Source organism: Saimiri boliviensis, chromosome 20, assembly GCF_048565385.1.
Source record: "Saimiri boliviensis isolate mSaiBol1 chromosome 20, mSaiBol1.pri, whole genome shotgun sequence".
NCBI classification, from domain to species: Eukaryota; Metazoa; Chordata; class Mammalia; order Primates; family Cebidae; genus Saimiri; species Saimiri boliviensis.
Genome location: NC_133468.1, coordinates 23,581,183 through 23,606,690, shown reverse-complemented (window position 1 = coordinate 23,606,690; position 25,508 = coordinate 23,581,183). Strand labels below are relative to the sequence as shown.

The window sequence follows — 25,508 nt, the reverse complement described above, 5'->3', positions numbered from 1 at the left end:
CAACCATGAACAAAACCGATAGAGCATTCACTAAGCAGGAGTTTAGTTCTTATTGGGGATAGAGAGGAGGTCAGACAATAACTAAGCATTAAAAGCAAAATTTCAGATTGTGATAAGTTCCAAGAAAAAATAAAATATCTTTCACCTAGGTGGTACCTAGGTGGAAGATATTTTTAATTGGGTGATTAGGAAAGGCATCTATAAGGAAGTGACCAAAAAATGGATTATGTATTGTTTTATTTTTAGAAGAAATGAGGTTTCGCCATGTTGGCCAGACTGGTCTCAAACTCCCTGCCTCAAGTGATCCACCTGCCTCGTACTCCCAAAGTGTTGGACTTACTGGTATGAGCCATCAGGCCTGGCCTGAAATCTGCATTAAAAATGTCTGGCCATTCAATGTGTCACAGAGTTTTCCAGAGAGATAGAATAGGAAGTGCAAAGATCCTGAGGGAAGAATGAATTTGGTATAAGCGGGGAAGAAAAATGAAGGAAAGCCAATGTGGTTGACAGGAGCAAAGGAAACAAGAGAAAAAGTGGAAGAAAAATAAGATTATACATGAATAATGCTTAGTACAGTGTCTGACATATAACTAGAGCTCTGTAAGTTACAACTTAAAAAGTAGAAGAATACAAGGATCCCTTTGGCTGGTAAATCCCAGTAACTATAGGCATCTTCAGAGTCAGTATCCATCGGCAATCACTGACCAAAGCAAATCCTTTTACATTCATTCATGTATTTTACATTTCCTTCAAAGGCAGCTGTGCTTAATGTGGAAATACGTGTTCTCTAAGTGCAGAGCAACCACTCATCAAATGCTGTTCATAAAGATTCCTTCTCAGTGATGCTCACTTTCTGCCAAGGCTCAGCATAAGGCTCATGCCAAGATACATATTTGCCCAGTAAGTCATAATGGTTTAATATATCAGGGTGAAAATCCACCATTTGTATTTACCATGTTATGTGAATTAATCCTGTATTCGGAAACTATCATTAGAGCTGCTTTCAGTATAATTAATCAGCATGGAGCCTCTTGAAATTATTCTGTATAAAGAGAGTGATCGCAGCTCGAGCCCCTAGCATTCTGTTGGTAGAGAATTTAATTGCAAGATGTGCTGTTTGTCAAAACAATGTAACAATATAAGTACATCCAAGACAGGGGGTGGGAGTCAGTGGAGGAGAAATAAAGAAGGACATATTCTTATCCCTTTTATCTAAGTGTATTTCAAACAGACAGAAACTGCAGAGGTCGGGCATGTATTTTAAGAATCCTCTAATTATTCCCTATAACATATGGATTCAGAGATACCATGGCTTCTTAAACAAACCGCAAAGATCCTCCAAAATGTCTAGAATTTACTAGAAAAGGCAGGGAGTTGTCTTTTAATATCATAACTTACGTCATCATTTTTAAAAGCAAAACACAATTTTGGTGGGAATTTGGGATGAATAACCTGGTGGTTTCTCCTCTTCTTTCCTATCCAAATGACTAAGATGTAAAGGAAGGTTGTTTTCCTCCTCAGATAAACATGAGGTAAACGGCAGTTTTGTGCTTGCTGCTTCATCTGCTCAGAACATTCTCTGGCTCTTCCTAAGATGCTTTACCCTTATTCTTGACCTCTGAACTTGAATGCCCTTACCTCAGAACACTTTCCTGGTCACCTGCTTTAAGAGAGATTTCCATCTTTCACCCCACACGGTTTTTCTCTCTCATAATATCCTATTTAATTTTCTTTATAACAGCAGTTACAATTTCTAATATTTATCCTTGGTAATGTGTACACATCTTCATTGTGGCAGCTGATGGCAATTATTCTACATACATCCATTTGTTTAATCTTCACAGGCTGCACAGCTAGAGCATGCAAGCCTCCCTGTGATTGTGTATGGCCATGTGACTGACTTCTAGCCAATGGAAGTGAGCAAATTTGTAAGCCAAGGGTTTTAAAAAGCACGTGGTCTCCATCATGTGCCCTTCACCCATCAGAAACTGGATAAAGACAGCAGGGTTCTATAGAATAGGGGAGGCATAAAACAACAGGAACCCAGGTCCCCAAGTAACCTCAAGGACAATACCTGCTCATCAACCAGGAACACTTGCCTTGTACCATTACGTGAGCAAGAAGTAATCTTCTGCTCCAGGTGAGCCATTCGATATTATATGGTCTACTTGTTACAGCAGCTACTATCATCCCAAGAAGAATATAAGTTTCACCGGGCAAAGACCTTATCTTTCTTGTTCATCATGATAGACTCACCACTTAGCACTTCAGTAAATATTACTGAATACACGCATGCATGTGTGCATAAATATGTCTTCCATTTACATTTCTATATAGTTATAGATCTAACATTCATATATGAATATAGATTTATAGCCAGTGGAAACACTATTAAAGAGATAAGATGAATTTGGAAATTTATACGTTACTTCGGTCTCTTAAGTGTTACGGTATCTATTGCGATGACAGCTTGAACACGATTCTTGTTCTTCCCTTAGCACCCTCATTCTGCCACTCCCCAAAAGGAAAGCTACTGATAAAGGTTTAAATCTTAAGGTTGAATTGCCTGGCTCCTGTTAGTTAAAAACGAGACCGAGGCATAGTTTTAACATAGTCCTTTGACATTAGCATCTTTTTAGTGTCAAGATGAAGAAAGAGGCTTGTTTAGTCATCAGTGAATTTCTCCGTGTCACGAGGTCTTTCCATCTCCAGCTTGCTCCCCGTTTCCCCCCAGCCTTCCCCATGCCCACCAGTCCTGAACAAAGCCTGTATCCACTGTTGTATTTAAGCAAGTTTCTTATCCTAACCACAGCCTAGGGATTTCAAAAGAAAGCAACCATTATTTAAAAAAAAAAAAAAAAAAAAGATGGTGCCAGATTTTCTACAAGGTTTATTCCATACTGCCTTAAAGTATGAACACAGCCCAGCTCTGCAGAAAGTGATTAATTTCTTGAAAACACTAAGGTCACACTAATTGACATGACCTGTGTAATTAAGCAATCTCTGTTTACACAGCAGAAGCCCAGCCGCTGTGAAGCTGAGTTTGCTTGACAGAATGTCTTTCCATGTCAAGAGATCAACAACCTTTCTATGTCCTCCTCAGTCACCTACACAGGCCCCTGATTGCTGTTCAGAGGAGACACGCTCCAGCGTTGCTTTATGAAGATCAGGCTGGCCGGCAAGCATACAAAGTGAGACAGAAGAAAGCAGTGGCAGTGACCACTGGACAGACCCTGCTTCGTAGGCAAGAGAGTGTGTCTTCAGGCAGATGTGCCAGGACTCAGGTTTTCAATATAACTGGGAAAAGCCATATTGACATGTAAGGAAGAGATCAGAGGTTTTTTGTGCCAGAAAGACATTCTTTTACTCTCCCTCAGAAGCAACAGAAACATAAAAATATTTGAAACCAGCCTTCCAATTAGTGTGCTATGAGAAAAATGCTGAAAAGTATATGTCTTGTTCATAAGCAATCTTCAATCAATATCATTGTGACATACACCTCTGTAGCCAGGACAGCTACAGCAAAGATTAATCTCTCTGTCTTGGTTCAGTCATAAGACTTGGGAAATTTAGTATGATTTCTTAGCAGACCACTCTGAGGTGTCTGGGGGCCGCTTTATTCATACCCCATCTAAATGAGGGTCTCTCTTCCCTTTAGAGAACTGACCAAATCCTTTACAGGTTAAGTGAAGCTCAGGTTGACTGCTAAACAATAGCTTGTTTTTCTAAAGTCCCTGCAAGTAAAAATTGATCAACACTGTAGTTGTACACTGCAAAAATGTTCATGTTCCCCCACTTCCACACAGCTCTAACCTCTGCATGATGAACTTTGCTTATATGTCAATGCTCTTCGTGCAGATGGCACCTTTAGGCTCTATTAGGGCAAACATCTCTTTTGAAAACCCCTCTCAGGCTTTCCTGGGATTTCAGTACATATTTGTGGGGAGTCATTAGGGCTCTCAGATGTTACAAGATCTCCTTATGGCCTCACTAAATATCTGCTGACGGACTATGGACAATTTCTTTGTTGCTTCAAAACATCAGAAGATATCTGAGTCAGACTGCTTGGGTTATACCACTGCCTTACCATTTAGCAGATGTGTGACTTTGGGTAAATTGCTTAACTGTTCTAAATCTGTTTCCTCATTTTAAAAATGGGAATAATCCATATTTCCATATTCTTAACAAGGGTATTATGGAGGTAAACATATTAACTTGTGTCAAATACTTTGCATAAAGCATCTCACTAAAGAAGCACCAAATAAATGTTAGCTTTACCATCACAATTGCCACCAATATCCATAGAAGTACATAAAGGTAAACACATGGACACATGCATTTAAACACGTGAACATGGAACATGCTGTATATAGACACAGTTATCTTCCCAGCACTTAATCAGTTAGGAATGAACCAAGACAGGGAACGTAAGAAGCTTGGGGTGGAGGCAAAACAAACAAACAAAAAAACACCTGAGGATGACAGTGAGTTCAGTTTGAAGCTGACTGAGTTGAAGTTCCTGAAAATATCCAGCAGGCATACGGACAGTTAGATCTAAACCTGGGTGTCAGGTCTCAGGGATTCTGACACCAGAATCCTCAATGCATAAATAGTGGTTAAGATGCTGTGAGAGGAGAAGATACTGAAGACAGCCTATAAAATGGGAAAAGATCTGGAACTCAGAAGGAGCCGTGGAGAGCACCAACATTTACAGGAAGGCAGACAAACAGCATCCCTTGTAGGGAGTTCACAATGAGTGACTACTGTCATGTAATTCAAGAAAAAAAAAAAAAAAAGAAACATGGATTCAAAAAGGGTGTAATGGCTGCCAGCATGAAATAATACAGAGGGAGGTAAGAGTAAATAGTCATGGAAGAGATAAGACTGTGGAAGAAAAAAATCTAAGGTTGGATAACAGAGATCTGAGGTTTTGCTTTAACTCTCGAGGCAATTCATCCATCCTCTAATTACACAAATATCCATGTGCTTGCATGCATGAAACCCAATGTTGATTGTGTAAAAATAATAATTAAAGAAGCGTATTAATGTATTGGGACACAAAAATAAAATGTCCCAGTGTTCCTTCTGCTGTGGGTTCCTCCATCCTCTTCTAGGTAGCAAAGAGTGGGTGATGCGAACAAAGCAGGTTAAACCTGAGAACCTATAGGAATTTGTCATTGTTAATAAAGAGAGACATGGCTCATCTTTAACTTAAAAACTGACTCTTTGGTGGCTAAGGTAGCTGCCCCTATTGATCTATTTTAGGACCCATTTGAGAATCGCAGGCAAGAGCATCGCCAGGGTGCAGATAAATCATATTTATTTGAAAGACAGTATGGACTTTGTGCTGGACAGCTCTCATGCTTAATCAAAGTGTGCACTTTTTGGGACAGTGGCACTGTCACCAGTAAGAGTCTGTCAGAGGTTATCAGATGTAGGACTAAATCAGTGGTTCTCAATCAGGGGCCATTTTGCCTCTCCCCCCTCCACCAGAAGACATTTGACAATATCTTCAGACATTTTTGGTTGCCATGATTGGGAGGTGGATGTTCTCTACTAGCATCTAGAAGGTAGAGGCCAGTGGCGCTGCTAAACATCCTACAATGCATGGGAGCAGCCCCCATGATTTCCCCAAAAGAGAATGATCCAGTCTAAAATGTTAACTGTACCCAGGTTGAGAAACTCCAGGCTGAACTAATGATCCATCTTCAGTTTACCACATGGATTTTCTCCAAAGGCTTGCATTTGTATTTTATCACTTACAAATTAACTATTCATGTAAAATATTATCTTTCCTATGTAGTGAAATAAGCAGAATCATAATTTTTACTCTATTTTACAGTTGAGGATACTGAAGCTCCAAAGGATTATAAGACTTTGCAGGTATCTATGTTGTGCCTATTCAGCTCAGTACCCCTTCTACTAAACAAAGAAAACTATTTTGTTTGCAAATAGAAGCTTTGTAGATACTCTCAAAAGTAATAGACTAAATTGGTTTCTCATCTTGTATAAGAGCTTTTCAGACATTTCACTACTAGGCTCCACAAAGAAAAGAAAGCCCCTGGAAGTTCTATATGAATGCTCTTTTAGGTTCCCAGTATCATCAAAGTCCATCCCAAACTCTGCTGCCTAAGAAGTACAGCGGAGTTAATTCTGGTATACGTAAGGCATTTAAGCATGTTTATTAGACATACATTGTTTCACACCTGGCTATGCTTTGTTCCTAACCCAAGCTTTGGTCGAATTAAATATAAGGCTCATGTCAAGACCAAAGCAAGCTACCAAACAGTTTATTCCAAAATCCAGCCTCACGTTGCAAGACCGTAAGCAACACACACTTAGTAGCACCACATGTGTGGTTTTGCCAGCTTAATTGCAAAGCTGACTCAAACATAACACAAAAAATCCTCTGTGGGGATGAGAGTACCAAGTTTACCAGTTTGGAATCAGATGATGAGCAGAGGAAACATTTTCTAAGAAACTACACACCTCCCCATTACTGTGTGTCAAGACAAAAGGTGGTGAGGCCAAGATAGTTTTGGAGAAATGCCTCAGAATCTCAGGAGAGATGTCTTTTTTCCTACTGCATTTGTTCTTTAATGAGGCTAACAAGTCTCATCTCCTTAAAAGAAATCATCTTGGAGACTAAGAAATATTGACATCCCCAATCAGTGCTCATGATCATCTCTTTCCCTTTTCCCATCAGAGAATGAAGGAGCAGCTAAAATTTTTCAGGATCCTCTCAGAGATCATACGTTTCAATGTACATTTAAAGCTGACTAAATATACTTAAGTGCCTCCTTTAAACACCATGCTGTTCCCCTGATGGATCACATGAGCCTACATAAACGGATCATTACTCTGACAGGGAAACTTACATTGACCGTGCAAATAACTTAGCCATGCCATTAGATGGAGAGCAGCACAAGGGTCTAAAGCTTTGGGACTCAAAGTGTAGGCCATGGCTGTGGAATCATACTGCAGCTTGTTAGGAATGCAGAATTCTATTCCCACCCCAGACCTCTATTAGCATTTTAATAAGATCCTCAGGGGATTTGCAGCACTTTTAAGTTAGAGAAGCACCATGTCTAGACTCAACAACCTTTCCTAAAATCCAAGTATCATTTTGCATCTTAGAAGTAAATGCATTTTTTGTGAGTCCTCTTCCTTTAGTAAATGTATAATTAAGGACATTTCTGAAACAGAACTGTTATCCATCTCGTTTTAGAGATGTTATGCTTCTTAACAGGCCTATTATAATAGGCAGGTACCACCGGCAATTTCCAAGATTGGAAGAGGTGAGCAGAGAGAAAGGAAGGAAGAAAAAGACAAAATTGTAAAGCCGAGCAGTTATGCTAGTCCAGTTGTACTCTTTACTCTCTTTTTGTTTATTTATTTATTTATTTTGGTGGAGGTGGATAGGGTCTTACTCCGTCACCCAGGCTGGAGTGCAGTGGCATGATCTCAGCTGCAACCTCCACCTCCAGGGTTCAAGTGATCCCCCCACCACAGCCTCCTGAGTAGCTAGGACAACAAATTCATTCAACACTCAGCTAATTTTTGTATTTTTCTGTAGGGTTGAAGTTTCACCATATTGGCCAGGCTGGTCTCCAAGTCTTAACCTCAAATGATCTGTCTGCCTTGGCCTCTCAAACTGCTAAGATTACAGGTGTGAGCTACCATGCTCTCACTCTTTTCTACATGTAAAATTTTAGGCAAATAATTCATTTCTTTCTTTTTTATTTTATTTTATGAGACAGAGTCTCACTCTCTCACCCAAGCTGGAGTGCAGTGGTGCAATAGCTTACTGCAACCTCCACTTCCCGGGTTCAAGTGATTCCCCTGCCTCAGCCTCTCAAGTAGCTGGGACTACATGTGCCCACCACCACATCCAGCTAATTTTTGTATTTTTAGTAAAGATTAGGTTTCACCATGTTGGCCAGGCTGGTCTTGAACTCCTGACCTCAGGTGAACCACCTGCCTCGGCCTCCCAAAGTGCTGGGATTCGAGGTGTAGCCACCACACCCAGCCAGAAGTCATCATTTCTATGTACTTCACTTAATCTGTGGGGGTTTAGCATATGAGTCCATTCAGGAAGCCAAAGCTAGACTCGAAGAACACCATTGTCTCAACAGTGAGCGCAGGTGATACAGTTCCCATGCTTGTTTAATCTAAACAACTCCTAGATTGCAGACACCTGGGGAATCAAGGGCCTCAGCTGCTCTTCACCTCTGGAGAAACAACTACGTATCTTCTCCCTAAAATTTTTTTTAATTCCCTCCTGATATTCATGTCATTACTGAGATTCAATAAAGACAAGACAGACCCACCTGGAATCTCCGCATGTCACGTGGGTTTCCCGCATTCTTTAGGCAATTTTGGTTACATTTGAGGAAAAATTTCAAGAAGAACCTGTGAAGAAACAAATCATCATGGTTAACATTTCACTTTCTGACATGGGAGGGGAAAAAAGAGGTAATTCACCCCTGGGCTGTGCATTAGATTCTCTTGACACGTTTTCCAAACTATTCAGCATGGTGTTAGAGCCAGTATTTCATCGGTGGCCTTAGCCTTTATTTTGTATCCACACTGGACCTTCCTTATGACAGGAACACTCTTGGCACTGCCAACAGATCTCACAGAAGAATTAAGCCCCAAGGAAGTATATTCACTTATACAGAGGGAAAGCTTTCATCATAATTTAAGATAGGTTTCAATTGGATATAATTGTCTGAGAATGACTCATGGTCCCCGACAATAGCAAGTAATTTAAGCCCTACAGACTCACAGATGATGAACTGGCAAATACACGCTAGATGAATACAAGGATTTGGTAAACACTTTTTATCTTAGCCTCTCAAGTAAAATGTTTTAATTAGCAGTACTTATGAGAAATAAGTAGAATTCACAAAGTGACCAAACTCCTTTGACTTCTCAAATGCCTCCTGAATGTTTTTCTTAAACTGTCTGCTGTAGACACGAGTTAGCTGTTGACTGAATAAAGATTTTCCTGCCTCATTGCCGCCTTGGTTTCTGAATTGGTTCTATAGTGAGATTCATGGGTTTTACTTGCTAAGGTGACCAAAGGCCCCGATTTGCCAAGAAAAATCCCAGTTTATACCAGCGGTACTGGTATGTATTAATAGTAACTACTTTAACTCTCAAAAATGTCCTGGTATGGGTGATAAATTATATGGTCCCTCTATAACTTTCTGAGTTATTTCTTATGTAACCATCACAGTGGTTAAAGTCTATCATGGAAAAGTAGCAGCTATTAAAAGTGCCATATTCTGGCATTCATATCAGCCACGTGTAATTAAACCCCTCTACCTGCCCAGATTTGGGAAAAGAAGTATTTCCAAAGATACCTAAGTTCTACAATCGCTTTTACTATTAGGCCTAGATGTGATGTGTTTGTGGATTTTAGGCCCAAATATTTCCTAAAAATATCAAAATGCATTAAAATGCTGGTCAATTGAATTCTTGTCATAATTCTCTTTTCTTTCCCCTTCTCCCACTTTAAGACCACACTGGAGTAAAATCCCCACCTCAACACAGATAGATTATGAAGAACGATCACCCCATGATGCCTCGGTCTGAATTTGGCTCTGACTGCAATGTCTGTCAATCATGTAACACCGGGGTCCTCTATAACAAGGGCACTGAACGAAAACACACAGAGTTCAGCCAATTTCTGAATATGAAAATGAGAGAAATCCCAGATGACTCCCTTTCATCCTTGGTCTCTTAGAATCTGCCAAGATGGGAGTATGATGTGGGAATCATTCTTTAGAGAGAAACAATGGTTTTTTTTTTCAACCAAAAGAGTAACATTTAAAAATCCAAACATCTTCCTGAAATGACTTTTTAATGCCACACAGTATTTGACTGCCCATTAATGAAAGCAGACTTCTAAATAATCATCTGCCCCTACTTCCAGATTCTCTCCACAGAAGCCAAAGTTGATCAACGTTTCATCCAAGATGAATGGCTTATGGAACACTACTGAAGCCCAGCTGTGTGAAACAAAATCCCCCCGTACCAAGACCCACACTGTCGCTGCACAGGCAAATCAGCCAGTCACTGATTCCTGCCCACTTTCAATACGATCGATTTGGTAAAGAAATGGGGATTAAGGCAGTGGCCCAAATCCTAAGTGCCTTTCCACTGTCTCATTCGTCTGACCTCTCAGAAGGCAAGTGCTGAGTAGCCCTGCTGACCACACATGGTTTTCAAAAGCTAATACAGTGGAGCTGATGGTTGTGATCCTCCTATCTTACTGGGGTTCAATCCTATATCCAAAGACACTGAAGACAGGAAAACTGGCTGTGCTTTCAAGAATATCTAGTTAGAATGGCATATTTCAAAGCTACTTTGAGCCCCAGGAGAGGGTTTGATTATCACTAAACTGACGAGAGTGGATGTGGTATGGTGAAAAGCCACAGCCATCAGAAACACCCAGAATGAGATTCATATCCTGACTCTACCAGGTATACCTGTGTGACTTTGGATAAGGAGCTGAACGTCTCTGCGCCACACTTTCCTTATCTACAAACTGGGTATAGTAACAGGCCTTACCGTATGGGGAAAATGTGAAAATTGAGATAAGACTTAGTGACAGATACTTGGTAGGCATCCTGAGGGTGGCAGTCATCATAAGAATGGCTTCCGTGTATTGGGTGCTTACCTTGTGCTCAGTGCAATACTAAGAACAAATCCATTTTCTCATATAATCCTCCCAAGTAACCTCTGCTATGAATCCCATTTTACAGATAAGGAAACTGAGATTCAGAGAAGTAAAATAACTTGCCCAAAGGCTAGGAAATGTGAATCTAGAATTCAGATTCAGACAGTGCAGCTCCAGAGACTGTATACTCTTCTCTTAGTCACCATGCTATGGTAGTTTTAGAAATGATAGAAGCTGCACAATAGTAATGCACAGTTAGTCATACTAACTGTACCATTGATAGCAGTTGTGCTAATAAGAGGAAATAAGGGTGCCAAGTAAGTAAGAGTAATGATTAGCATCATGACTTCCACAACAGCAAGGTGAACATTATGGAGGTAGACGTCATTGCCATCCTCCCTCCAGTGGGCCCCCCTGCTTGCTTCCCCAGCGTTGGTAATATCAGCCGCCTGTGTGTGTTTAAGCCATTTGAGCCCAGACCTGACAGCCAGATTCAGGTTGTGCTAGAAGGAGCTGTCAGCACACCCCCTGGCATCTGCAAGTCAGACAACTGCTAGCCACCATGAGGGGGTCCATCTGGTGCCAAAATGAATTTTGAAAGACAGGCAAACAGGACACCAGCTCTGCCAGGGAGAAACAGAATCAAGGGAGCAGGGGATCTTCTGCCTCAAAGATGAGCTGGGGCAGGGCGCCTGTCAGCAGTCCATCGTTAGCACAAAAGCTATGCCGGGCACACACCAGATCCCCGTTACCCTAAGCTGGCCTGTCACTTGACATGCTGGCAGAGTCCCTTGCCCGCCCCCTCAACAGTGGATCACTTGCTGAAATTGAAGGCTTGACCATCTGTCGTGGGGAAGACACGGCCGTCAACTGGTGCCTGAGGCCTCACACAAGCCCTTATGTGGCAAAGACACTCTGAAGAGCCAACTCTTTTGGGGAAAGCCAGCCCTACCCCAGGGGGAGCCTCAGAAATTCTAAGTTTTCCCCTAAGTAAAAGCCAAGTGCCTGACCCTTTCGGATCACACTTCCTTAAAGGAACTGAGAGGAGTTAGAAGGAGGAGTTAAAAATATCCCCACAGCCGTGGCACACGCATTTGGGGGATGACTTATCAGGCTAAGTTTATAAGGCCTTTGTAAACCGGGAAACGCGTGCGCATCTGCTGGCCTACGGAGAAGATCTCAGATTCCGAGGGGGCTTTTAACAAAGTGGAGGTTATTGTAACTCAAAACCTCACTTTTGTCTAATGAATTGCTGCATTTTGTGAGGCGGGTGTGTTTGATAAAGTGTTGTCAGGAGAAAAAGTGTGGCAGCCTTACCCCAACTGTGGGAAACTGACCCACAGCAGGACAAAGCCCCTATTGACCCTGTAGAGTTCCAAGGAGTTCCATAAACTCCAGGAAACAGGCTGACCAGGATCAAACTCCTTTTTAACTCAAGTCTTTTTTTTTTTTTTTTTTTTTTTGAGGGGAGAGGGAAGGAGGTAACAAGAAACTCGACATCTTTCTGTTAACTTTCAGAACGAATAATATCATCTTGTGTTCACGCAATGCGCTAATTATTCAGAGCACTTATATTCCTAATATGTCACTGAATCCTCATGAGATTCCTATAAATTAGGCACACCAGGAATTATCAAAGTCATTTGAAAGGCAAGAAAACAAAGACAACAAAATTAACGAATTTATCTACAGCCAACAATCAATCTCCTAAACTGGCCAAAAGGACTAGTCATGGTATGTGTTTTCCATGAATTCTAGGATTTTATAAGTGATCTTAACCATCACTTAGTCTAAACTCCTCATTTTGCTTATGAGAAAAATGAGATATCAGAAGACATGACAATATTCATATGGTTAATAAATATCAGAGCTGAAACTATAAGCCACATGTCCTGATGTCTAGTTATATAATTTTCCCAACATAATATTAGCTTCTCAAGCCAATGCTATAAGAGCTGAACAACTGCACTTTTAAACTATTTAGTCTACTACCTCCAATGGGAAAGTGACATCCTATTAAAAGTCGTATTTGAATTCATCTATCAGGCCAATGTAGGACATTAGCCCATCATGGAACTAACTGAACCCAACAAAAACATTGGTAGAACAAAATTGCTTATTCAATGACATACCTGTATCACCTTTTACAAACCAGTAGATATTAGTATTTGGCTTGAGTGGCATCCACAGCAGTACTGTACTGGTAGCAGCTGACCAGCACAGTACTTAAGACCAAAAGGTGACTCTGGACTCCCCCAAAAGGAAAATTCATTTAATTAGTCAGCAAGATCTGACTCATCTACATGAGGAGGTAAAATTTTTAAAAAGTCACCTCTGCATACATACCTAGAACCCAGTGGGTTTTCAGTAAATACTTGCTCAAGTAAATGTAGTCTAGGGCCTCCTAGGGATAGAATTGAGAGTGTTTTTACAATAGACAGCAGCAGAGTATGCTGGACAAGAGCTTGCATTGGAGCTAAGATAAGCCTGGGTCAATTTCAACAATTCCCTGAACCTCAATGGCCTCATTAAAACATGAGAGTAATAGTACTTCTCTCCTAGGATCACTGTGCAGCTTTCATCATCATCCTAGCTTCACTCCTTAATTAATTGGGTGACTTTCGACAAATTATTTAACCTCTCTGTGCCTCAATTTTTCTCATCCGTAAGATGGGGAAAACAGCAGAACCTACTTTAAAGAGTTAATGAGAATTAAATGAGTTAACATACGTAGAGTGTTGAAATAATACGTGCCATGGAGGAAGCGTTGACCCTTTTCGTCATCATTTATCCCTGGCAACTGCTCACTGCCTAGCACTCAGAGATGTTGAGATTTTCAGATATAAAAAGTATTCTTCTCTCTTTAAATGTTAAGGTCAAGAAAAGAAGCAAAGACCTATGTACCCAATGAGAACTATAGGTTTCATTGAATGACCTACAAAAAGAAGAAGAAGAAAAAAAAAAGAAGAAACCACCACCAAGGAAAGACAATAGTGGCTACATCAGCTTTCCCAATGGCTAAGACACATAAAGGAAAGGCCTAGTGCCTTAAATCATGGAGGACTCCAGCTAGTCAGAGCTGAAGGGCACACACAGTAAAACTGCCCATTAGGCAGCAGCTTGTACATCAGTAATTATCATGCAAAGCACTTGCAATCGATCTGGGCTGAGCAGGTTGAGTTTTTACCTCCCTCAACCCAAATTCTGAAAAAATCACGTTTGGATTTTTGCAGCTGCTCTTGTAATGTCCAGGCTGAACAGGAAAAGCATCCAGGCACACCTAAACCGAGACATAAAACCCCCATTTGCAATCTCAAGGCTCCTTGGAAGTTCCTCTGACTTATGTCTGCAGATGGTTATGTGGCAGATGATCCTTCCCAAAGATATTCAGGACACGGAGACTTGCTCTGGCCCAATGCAGGAAACAGCTGTGTGGAAACAACTGTGGGGTCCCTTCTGTGTGAAGTTCAAGCTGCTCCCACCCCACACACCATGGAGGGTGGAGAGGGAAATGCCTCATGATTAAAAGGACCTCTTTGGAAAAGTCATTTCCACAGACTGCACCATCCCCTCTGCTTTGAAAAAGAAACGTACAACCTCTTGCCTCCACGACCGGGCCTACTGCCCAGAAATAACCAAGGAAATCTTTCTAGGAGTGTAAGGATTCTCTCCCAAAATAAATATATTGAACCAAAAAGCACCTATCCCTACCCAGCCCACCTGAGCTTTCAGGGGCTTTCTTTGAAATGCCATCACTATCTCACGGTAGCCTTCGAAGACACAGAGCTCCGTGAAGAGGTAAACAAAAGTCTCACAGCCATGAAAAATGGATCTCTCTTGCAACAGGGCAGGCCAAAACAGTGAGAAAAAAACAAACTCTTATTTTCAATGTCAAAGAAAACGTTTTGGTTCCCAGCATACAGCAGTGTTGTGGAGTACAGTTCATCCATGTGAAAATCTGATACCCACAAGGCGGCCAAAATCCCAGAATGCCACGAGGGCAGGCTGAGGCGGCTGAACCCATGTAAGGGTAAAGGTCTCTCACTGCTGGGCTGACTTCCTCTCCTTTTCTGATATTAACATGCATTTCTGAGAGAGAACCTCTTTGACTTAAGCACTGATAGTTCTGTTTGAGAGGTGGGGTGGGCAGAAGAGGAGGAATAAGATCCTGGAGGGAATTCTGCACAGATGAAGCAAATTCTCTCCTCCCTCCCTGCAGTGAAGAGTGGAGCAGTACCGAGTTGTGACACTATCTTGGGGATCCCAGGGGGAGAGCATGTGGCTGCCCCTATTCTTGGCCACTGACTTCAAGAAGTTTACCTTTTCCATTGGCCAAGGTCCTTCAGCTCTTGGGCACTTCTGGAAAGTGTTCTCAGCCTGAAGGGATGAGCATGATCAACTTGAAAAGCATTCATTACCTCAGAGCTCAGAGTATGCCCTTGAGGGAAGGGCATTATTAGTATCAAGAATTAAAAAACAAGCAAACAAAAAAAAACAAAAACAAAAATGGTGTTGGGATAACACAGCAGCCAACTAAAGAGTTTAAAAATAGTTTTAAGGAAAAGGACCCACTCCACAGAGGTCTCCTCATATTAGAAGGCAAATCTGAAAGGCAGGAAAAAGGCTTGAGATAGTGAATAGGTAGAGGACAGGACAACTAACCAGTGGCCAATGGGGAAAGAAAAAACTGCAATTTCTTAGAAATGACACAGAAAAGGGAGGTTAGAGCAAGGGTGCTCTAGCTGAGCACTGACTTCTGCCTATCTGGCCCAACGCACTTCCCTAGCAAGGTCTGATTGGAAATTTAAGAGGGAAAGAATTCTAAGTTCCTGTGTGGTAGAGAAGATGTGTATCCTCAGGGATGCTCTTTTACAAGATTTCTCAAATGCCAAGTGTTTCTTGCCAAAACATATTAAGGTACAAACTTTGGCCCTGGGTGGACTTTTGAAGTCATCCCCATGATTTGATATGCAGCAGGAATGAGCAGATAAAAAAACCAAGCATCTGTCTGTCCTTGGAACTGGGGACAACTGAGGACACATTTGTTTTAAACTGTTTCCATCATAAGGAACCTAATTTCTGCTGGGAATCATGGCCACAGAATTCCTGCAGACAGGTTTTGAGTAAAGCCATCAGGTCTTGGACTTCTGGGTTATTGGTGCAAATCTGTCCCCAGGCTGAAAAGGACGCACAGGCAGGTGGCCACTTTGCTTCAGTAACAGCGACCCACCTCACAAAGCCACGCATAAACAATGAGGCAGGAGGAGCCTCAGCTCAACTTAGCAGTTACTACTGCAAACACAAGCACTATACCACGTGTATGGCCCTGTCCCGAGTGCTTTGTATGTATTAATTTATTTTCTCTGCACAACAGTCCTATGAGATTCTACCTCTTTTCTCATTTTACAGATAATGCTACTGAGAGATAAGGTAATTTGCCCAAGGTTTCCCATCTAGTAATTAGTGGAGCCAAGATTTGAACATGGGCAGTTGGGCTCCAAAGCCCACATCCATTAAACTATATTCTTCACATGTTATATATACTATATCATGGGAGTGGGGATCATTGACCATATCTGGCTATATTCTTATCATCATCATCACCAGATTCATTCAAAATTACAACTTCAGACAGCATAGACATTTCACTAGAAATGCCAGCACTTTCACTAGATTACAGTTAATTATAAATTTTATTATTTTTGATTTTGCTCATGACCACTCTCACCCTATTTGTGATCCCTCAAATGCATTTGAACCATAATGAAAGACCAGTGGGTGTTTTGGTAATAGAACCAACCCAAATAATGAGAACAGTGGCCAAAACATAGCCAGTGTAATCTGGGTCTCTAGGGAGGAGTCCATGAACATCATCTTAAGGATTAGTTATGATTTTTACCAGTCACTACGTTTTAATGTCTTTTATGCAGACAGAAAGCCAGGGCTTGTACGTGAGAAGCTTTTAGTATCTCCTTGTTCAATACACATGTGTTTAACATTTTAAAGCAGACTCATTTAGAATCTGATGTTAGAATTTCACTTTTCCCTTCTAAGCACTCAGAGAGTTTCGATATTAACTTCCCCTGTGGAGGTAACAGATGTCAGAGAGAGATCAAGAAGTTCAAGTCCACAGTAACTGAGGCATATAGTTCTGCCTGGACGCTCAACTTATGATTCTTTTCAAGACTTCACAAAGTATAAATGCTCATTGTCACACATTCCTTCACTTAACCAACAGATCTTCCCAGAGAATCCAATATGTATTGATTCTTCTCAGTACCAATTCTGCTAAGAACATGATGACTTCGGTACAAGTTTTTCTCCAAAAGAAAAATAAAAAAGAAGGAAACTTCTTACATTCAAATTCCCAGAAAAACTTTTGACTGCTAGGATGATAGAGTATACGAGTAGTTGCCAAGGAACTCTGAATACCTTTAAAATATGAATTTGTTGTGGGTGTTCTGGCAGGGGCTGGATCAGTGAAACTTTCCAAGTCCCTGATAATGCCAATAATGTACTCTCCTCCTCTTCACCTTTCAGCGTTCTTCACTTCAGTCACACCGAGCTACATCCTGTGCCCTGAACATGAAATTTCCTTCCTGCCTTCACCATAGGCTGCCTCCCTGGATCTGAAATGCCTCCCTCACTCCCACATCAACTCAGCATCCCATCATCCCACTTATCCCTCCAGGTGCAGTATAAATGTACTGAGCCCGTGAAACCTTCCCAGATACCCGGAGCTGGAATTAATCCTCCCGCCTACACTCTGTTACAGCACTTGTCCCACTTGGTTTTCACTGCAAGTCCTGCAGTTGCTTGTGTCATGGTCTGCCCCTCCGTGATGCCACAGACTCCTGGTAATGCCTTTCCATTCCCAACAGCTCCTTGCACAGCTGTACTTGCACAACACTGAATACACAGGTGACTTAAGATTAGTTGCAAATATTAATGGCAGTCAGCTTTGACTGATAGTGCAAGGATGATTTCTTTCCTCTATTTTCTTCTATATCTTCTGAATTTTCTATGAATAGGCACTACTTTAATGAAATAATAAACAACTGCAGTGTAAAACTTGAAGTGAGTATCATTCAGCATGGAACCTAGGGATGTTGGCCCCATTCTACCAGGAATGAATTAGGAACTAAAGATTATGAGCAGCTTTCTCTAAGTGTCTATGCTCTAATATTTACATTTAACTCAAATGTGAAGAGTTAAGAGCTATCCATCTCATACTCTGTAAAATGTAGGTCATTTATTAGTTTCATATTGCATAATTCATAAATAAGTATCAACTGGGAAGCCTCCACACCACTGGTGTCCTTAAATTCCTACTTTGTATTTTAAAGTTTGATGTTGAGAAAGTTTTATCTCTAAGTTAAACCCACCATTGTTTTCCCAACATTCAAGTGTAACCCAAAGAATAAAAGGCTGTGTAACTAAAGTCTGTTTAGTTCTTTCTCCAAAATTCTACCCACCATTCTGTTGACTTTTGTTGAAGCTCTTAGTTAAAACTTAATGATTCACTATTTCTTCATTCAGCATACTTCCTTAGGCTATCCATTTATTCATTCAGTCTGTTCTTCATTCAATAAGTATTTACTAAGCACCTACTCTGGACCAAACAGAAGGCATACAACAGACAACCCAGTCCCTTCCCTTGTGAAGGTTCATTGAAGTAAAGGTCTCAGGCTGTCTTAATCAGAATTACCTAAGAAACTTGCCCTGACAGAGACAGAGTAGGAATGGTATGCAAATTTCTGTATATGGGCTTTCCTGTGGGATGAGTCTACCTGGACTGGAAGGGTATTTGAAGAATTTTGATGCATACTAAACTTGAGAATTGAGAGCTAGTTGATTCTTAAAATCAACAATAATACCAATACTATGCGATAAGTGAAATGATGGCGCTATGTACCAGAAATAGTAAACTGCCTGGGCAACTCATTGTGTATCACTGAAATTAAGCATAAAAACTTAAGTCAAAACACTACTGAGTAGAAATAAAAATAAAATTATCCCACCCATCCTCTTTTATCCCAGCACAAGCTGCAGGGAAAGAAAAAGGTTCCTGGTCAGGCATGGTGGCTCATGCCCATAAACCCAGCACTTTGGGAGGCCGAGGCAGGTGGATCACCTGAGGCCAGGAGTTTGAGACCAGCCTATCCAACATGGTGAAACTCTGTCTCTACTAAAAATACAAAAATTAGCTGAGTGTGATGGTACACACCTGAAATCTCAGCTACTCCGGAGGCTGAGACAGGAGAATCACTTGAACCCAGGAGGTAGAAGTTGCAGTGAATCAAGACTGGGTGACAGAGCGAGACTCTGTCAAGAAAGCAAAGGGAAGGGAAAGGAGAAGGGAAAGATGAAAAGAAGAAGAAAGGGGTTCCTGCTTGCCAGGAAAAGCTGATATTTGGAAACTCTGTGCTTCAGGGAAAGGAAATAACTAGAAAAACTCATTTTTCTACCAAAAAAAAAAAAAGTATATATAGAAGAAAGGGATTAGCTGAAAAAGCTGTTCCCCAAGAAAATAAAAAGCACAGAATCTTGCTAAGGACGTCAAGTATTTTGAAACTATTTTAAATCATCATTTCCCTTTTAATATTCTCACCGCATTTGTTCGCTTTTCCCAGCACACCCTCCCTTATCCCAATCTCAACATTTTCATATGTTGCCTGCCGTCCCCTGGCCTCACACATCATTGGGAATAATGAATTTAATTTGAGCAATGGGTTTCATTGAAAAAAAATCTCTGCATCCCAATATGCCACACAAGCTGAGCTCAGATAAAAACAAGTGACTCCTTAATTTGGATTTAAAGCTCAGGACCAGTCTACAAATAAAAATGACCAGTAAGCATCATCCCCCAGAGCACTGACAGTAATCTCCTGTGCTCCAAATTATTCCAGTCTATATTATGGACGATCCAATAAGCCTGTGTGTTCTAGTCCATAAAACTATAAGAAGAAATTTATCATTTTGAAATCATAATGCAAAATAGAGTCTGACACCTTATTAAGCACTATTTCTCATTGTATCATAAGGATGCTGATGGAAAATGAAACTAAAGCAGTATCAGAGACGAACAATGACAGCTTTTAGAGTTTCTGAGGGTGCTCTGCCGCTCACAGGTCACTACACTCACTTGCCCTCCCCACATGTCACTTTCGAACAGCTTCAGTTTAAACCTGAAACACTGGAAACGTAATTCTAAAAAAAAAAAAAAGTTTTCATCGTATCAGAAAATTGGTTGATCATTTACTAAAACAAAGAATGCTGGGATGGGATAAGAAATGATCTAATCCAGATATTCTTAACCTACAGTCAGGGGGTGGTCTACATGGCATCCATGATCACCCCAACACTGTATGTACTTTTGTTTACTTGCTTCCTGGTGGAATGGGTCCAGAGGCTTTAGAAGGAGTCTGAGTAGACTGTCAGAATCCTTTTTCTTCCATTTGATAACAGTCTGCTATTCTCTTTTTAGAGAACATCTTCACCCTCACTCAAGAGTCTTTACATTTCAGCAGCATAAACTCATTCCACACTTGGACCAAAGGGACACTTGTGATCTAGTCCTGGCCAGTCAGAACATCATAACCCCCAACTATACAACTCCTTCAGAGACTGCCATGTGACCCAAGTCAAGCCCACCAGGCCCTGTCTGAGCTAGACTCAGGACTTTGGTTTGGGTGGCTTAAAAAAAAAATCCATTTATTAGAGTTGAACCAGAAAAGATGTGCAGCTGGGGTTGCTGGAAAATTCAATGCATGTGAGATGAATCTATAATAGAATATAATCCATTCATATTCTACCTAATAGAGATCACTGGAAAAGTAAGCTTTCATAGGTGGGGAGGAGAGAAGGCAGGAAGAGCTTACATCATACCCGCACACATACTCACATACAGATACATTTATATATATATATTTTTTTTTTTTTATTTCTCATGCAGAATTGCTATTAACTTTCAAAATGATAGAAGCTTATTTTGTTGCTGATAACTGTTTATTGATATGGGGATATTTTATAACAAAACTCCTTTGAAGAAAAGAGAATGAAAAAGTACGTAAATTACGGGTTTTTTTTCTTTTTTAAATTGTACTTTAGGTTCTGAGTACATGTGCAGATCATGCAGGATCGGTGCATAGGTGCACACATGGCAGTGCGGTTTGCTGCCTCCATCCCCCCCATCACCTACATCTGGCATTTCTCCCCATGTTATCCCTCCCCAACCTCCCCACTCACCTGCTGTCCCTCCCTTGTTCCCCCCAACAGACCCCAGTGTGTGATGCTTTCCTCCTTGTGTTCTCATTGTTCAGTACCTGCCTATGAGTGAGAACATGTGGTGTTTGATTTTCTCTTCCTGTGTCAGTTTGCTGAGAATGATGGTTTCCAGGTTCATCCATGTCCCTACAAAGGACAGGAACTCATCATTTCTTATGGCTGCATAGTATTCCATGGTGTATATGTACCACGTTTTCCTTGTCCAGACTATCACTGATGGGCATTTGGGTTGGTTCCAGGTCTTTGAAATTCGAAGTCTCAAACTCAGACCCTACAGAGCCCAGGAAGGTGAGACGATGAGTGAATTAGGCTGCATGTGAAACCACAGACAGCACTGAGAATTATCAGAAGTCAAGAGTCAATGTCTTGTCTAGAGGGAGAGCTTGACTCTTCTCCAGCCAACTGACTCCACAGGGCAATATGGGCACAGTGTTGTCAGTCCTGCCTATTTGAAGAGAAGCTGGAAATACATATAGTTTAGTGTGAAATTTGCCAATCTTCCAAACAACAGAAGGGCCAGACCAAACAAATCTGGAAGAGGAACGCAGTTTGCATCTTCTGCCCTAAACTGTAATAACCGAAGTGGCAGCAAGCCATTTGTCTGCAAGACGAGGGCAGGTCCACTTTGTGCCCATTTTAAGATAAAAACAATAATAAAACAAGGATCCCTGTGGCTCCACTGAATGGGACTCCTCTCACTGAAAAACAAACGTAGCTCTTGCTTTTGAAGAAATGGCATGTTTCCTTTTGTTTGTTTTGTTATTAAGAATCCCGTCACCTGAAATTCAGATGTAGTCAAGCTTGATTTTCTCCCAGACCTTTGGCAGCTGACGGGTTGGGTGAAGGGAGAAGTTGGTAAAAGCATCTGGTCCCAGAAGCAAAGTGAAGGCAGTGCATATTTACCAGCATGAGGCTGTCCACAGACAGCGAATAGAGACACAGGGAAAACCTCCAATACCCACCTGTTCACAGCTGGATTTCCCAGGGCACTTAATTTAATCAGAAGCAGTAAGTTGTAGCAGCATTTTACAACCAATTAACCATGCAGGAAACAAAACAACTGACTCGGTGCCTTCCTCCCTGCTTCGAAAGAGTCTGTGGCCTCAAAAGTCAGCAATTTGGAACTCTCTGTATGAAAGAAGATGCCGTCAAACCCAACACAAACAAGTTTTATCCCTTCCTACATTTAATGGGAGGACACCTGAATCTGGCCAGGCTTTGTTGGCATGAGAATCGCTTCCATTTTCACATGAAGAGCGCCCATTTTGGTTAGCACATGCCAGGCACTGAGCATTTACACAATCATTCCAATGAATCCTTACCACTACCCCTTTGTTAGGGCCTACTAGATTTCCGTCTACAGATGAAGGTACTGAGGTGAGAGGAACTGGTAACAGAGCCTAAGGTCACATACAAATGAAAGAACCAGGATCTGGACCCGGGATACATTGTTCATCACAGAAAGCAAAATCTTAGCATAGAACTCACTGATTTCCCCTGCACCAAGTTGAAAGTAAAACCACGTGGTAAGAGATAGCTTCTGGCATTCATGGGGATAAACTTCCTTGTATAAAAAACAGGTATTCGAATTTACACTTACTTCTATAGGTAATAATTTTCCACTAAATCAATCATGATTTTTAAAAACAAGCTAGACCTTTTAAAGTGTGCTTCAGTTTAAAAAATCGTTTCTAACTTCTCACTAATTGATCCTCACAAAAAGTCTTGAAGTATGTGACAGGGAGTGGATAAAGTCACTTCCATTGGATGGATTAGTTCACCGAAGCTCCAAGAAGTCAGGTGGCATGGCCAAGGTCACCCGGCTGATTAGTGGTAGCCTCTGGTTCCCATTCGTGAACACCCCAGCCATGGGGGCTACTTTCCACATCCACAGACATGCCAAGCTCTTCCCCACCCCAGGTCCTGGAGGGATCCGGCCCTAGCTCTCTCCCACCCTTCAGGTCTCCCTGAGATGTCATCTCCCCAGGAAAATCTTCCGGCATCCTGCCTCAGCGGTCCCCCTCTCATTCCCCGTCATTCTCATACCCAGATCCTATTATAGTGCTTGGTATCTGGCAGTCAAATATTTGCAAAGTGAATGAGTAAGTAAGTAAATGAATGCCTGATGAATTCTCAACTTTCTGAATTTTCTAACTCAACACAGTGACTAAGCAACAGGACTTTCTCCCTAGCACCTCTGGTTATCTATAGAGTAACACATGATGACAAACCTGCCCCAGCAATACTGAAGGACCCACCTGCTGAAATAAGACCATGGTGGGACACCCCCTGCCCTGCTCCAAACACACGCACTGATTCTTCAGTGTCTTTCTCAGTTGACTCAAGGCTAGATGACAGAAAGAGCCACACGACGTGGAAGATATAAATAAAAAAGGTCATAAACCGATAGTTGATTAAAACAAAGTAGAAAGTCTTCAAAGTTAAGAAGAGAAGAAGCTATAGGCAGGTATAGCAGGCTACAACAGGGGTTCCTAGTTCTTCTGAGTTTTCATCCCTCTCTCTGGGGTTCTTCTGCTGATGGCTATCAGATGTCAGAGAGACTTCTGAGAGAAACCTGATGCAATCCCCCTAATTTAAGCTAAGAGGTGTGGTGAGAGAGCACTGGGTCTGCTTGAACCCAGTTTGTGTTCCCTCTCAAGCAGTCTACTTCCAAAACCATTCCTTGAATCCTGAGAGTGTTTTGAGTGTTATTTTTGATACAGAAGGATCTTCTCTTACAAATATAATGATGTTGATAAATTGTTCTCAAAGTGAAGAGCCTGGGGAAATATGGGATTTTACGTATTTTTCCTTGAACCATGGAATCAAGTTTGCATGCACACTCTGGTGTGGTGGTTCTTAGCCAACATGACTCAGAATACCAATTTCCTTCTGATGATGGTGATTCTTTCAGAGCAGGTGTCCCCAAACTGCGGCCCCCTGAGGCCATTTATCCGGCCTCCCGCCGCACTTCAGGAAGGGGCACCTCTTTCATTGGTGGTCAGTGAGAGGAGCACAGTATGTGGCGGCCCTCCAACGGTCTGAGGGACAGTGAACTGGCCCCCTGTGTAAAACGTTTGGGGATGCCTGTTTTAGAGGGAAAGATTGCTCCAAAGCAGCCTAACTGAATACTTTATCAAGTGCTAGGCTTTCAAAAACTAATAGGGAGGTAAGCATCGCTCATGTTTATACTACATTTAGTGCATGACTTTAGTCCTCGCAGCATCCCTACACTCCCCCATCCACTCACCCTGCCTCCATTTCTGTCCCAGGGCTCCAGGTGAGAAAGCGGCCAAATCACAGGGAGATAAGTAACTTGCCTGCCAACAGGTAGCTCATGGCAGGTATAGAAAAGATTTGAATGCGGAGTCTCACTAGACCGCTTTTGCTCATAAGAACTGCAACTGGGCTCTCTAAGAACCTGGGCTCTCTTTGCCACTGTAGGGTACAGCAACATGCCTGCACTGGCAGCTGCCACATTTCCCTGTCCTTAGACACTGTATGGTAAAATCTGGCAACAGGCCTATCTATTTAAAAAATAAAAAATAAAAAATAAACCTTTCTTCTGCCCTTGAAGCAATCACCTGCTACTTTTGTGATCTGGAACAAAACTACTTTTGCCACCTTCTCTCTCGTACTCTCTGCGTCCGAGATTATGTTGATCTGAGGACCAACAGGGTTGCTTGGATCTAACCCCGTTGGATCCTCGGGATCCTTCTGCATTCCCTCAGCACCCCTTCTGCTTGGCCTACTCAGTAGTTTTGCACATGCTATGGCTCCCTCCTGGCAAACTTTCTCTTCCCCTCTCCTATCCCTTCACACCTGAACAACACATCATCCCATCATCAGATAGCACATGCACTGGGGCACTGCCCTGGCTCTTCCCCAAAATCTCCCCAAATTCTCTCCTCTGTGCTTCTGCTACAATTATTATGTTGCAAAATATCAAGTTTTATACCTCTGTTGCCCCTAAAAACAAGTTCCTACCCATCCATTATGACAAAGTTTTGTAGGATTGAAGTCCCAAAGACCAAATTTCACTCACATTCCAAGTATAATCTTTTTGGTGCTGTTCATCATTGGACTAGAATCCTGCACTGGGCTATTTATACTCTTTGGATTGCTCGCATTTCTTCCCTCAGGAACTAAACAAAAAAAAAAAAAAAAAAAAAAAAAAAAGCAAGCATAAGTGCTTTCGTGCCTCAAATAAGACAATCCATTCGCCAAGAGTTTCATGATGCGGTTGGGTGGCGGTTTTCCATACTAAACATGGAGAGAGGGGAAAAAAATCCATTTAACTTTGATTTCTTGCTTTTTGCTGGAAAGCTTTACAAGTTGCTTCTTGTTCTCACCTAGTAGAAGGGTCATTGCCTTAGCTGGGATTGTGACAAGCCTCTCCAGAATTAGAGTACTTTATTATCACATTAGTATTGGAAAAAGTCACATAATTAACAGAATTTATCCTCATTTACTCTGTAAAAGCACTAATATTCAATCTCTCTGACTCTGTTTAATTACTTTCCTTAACACAACT

The 25,508-nt window shown here is 41.5% G+C and overlaps 1 protein-coding gene across 9 annotated transcripts in view; it reads right to left on the bottom strand.

Annotated features, from left to right (window-relative positions):
* EBF1 (EBF transcription factor 1) overlaps window positions 1-25,508 on the bottom strand; it is a 410,560-nt gene that overhangs the window by 139,336 nt on the left and 245,716 nt on the right. For all 9 annotated transcript variants that reach the window (XM_074390666.1, XM_074390667.1, XM_074390668.1 and 6 more), the window contains one exon: window positions 8,331-8,412. In XM_074390666.1, the coding sequence (XP_074246767.1) occupies window positions 8,331-8,412 (82 nt within the window). The remainder of the gene's footprint in view (window positions 1-8,330; window positions 8,413-25,508) is intronic.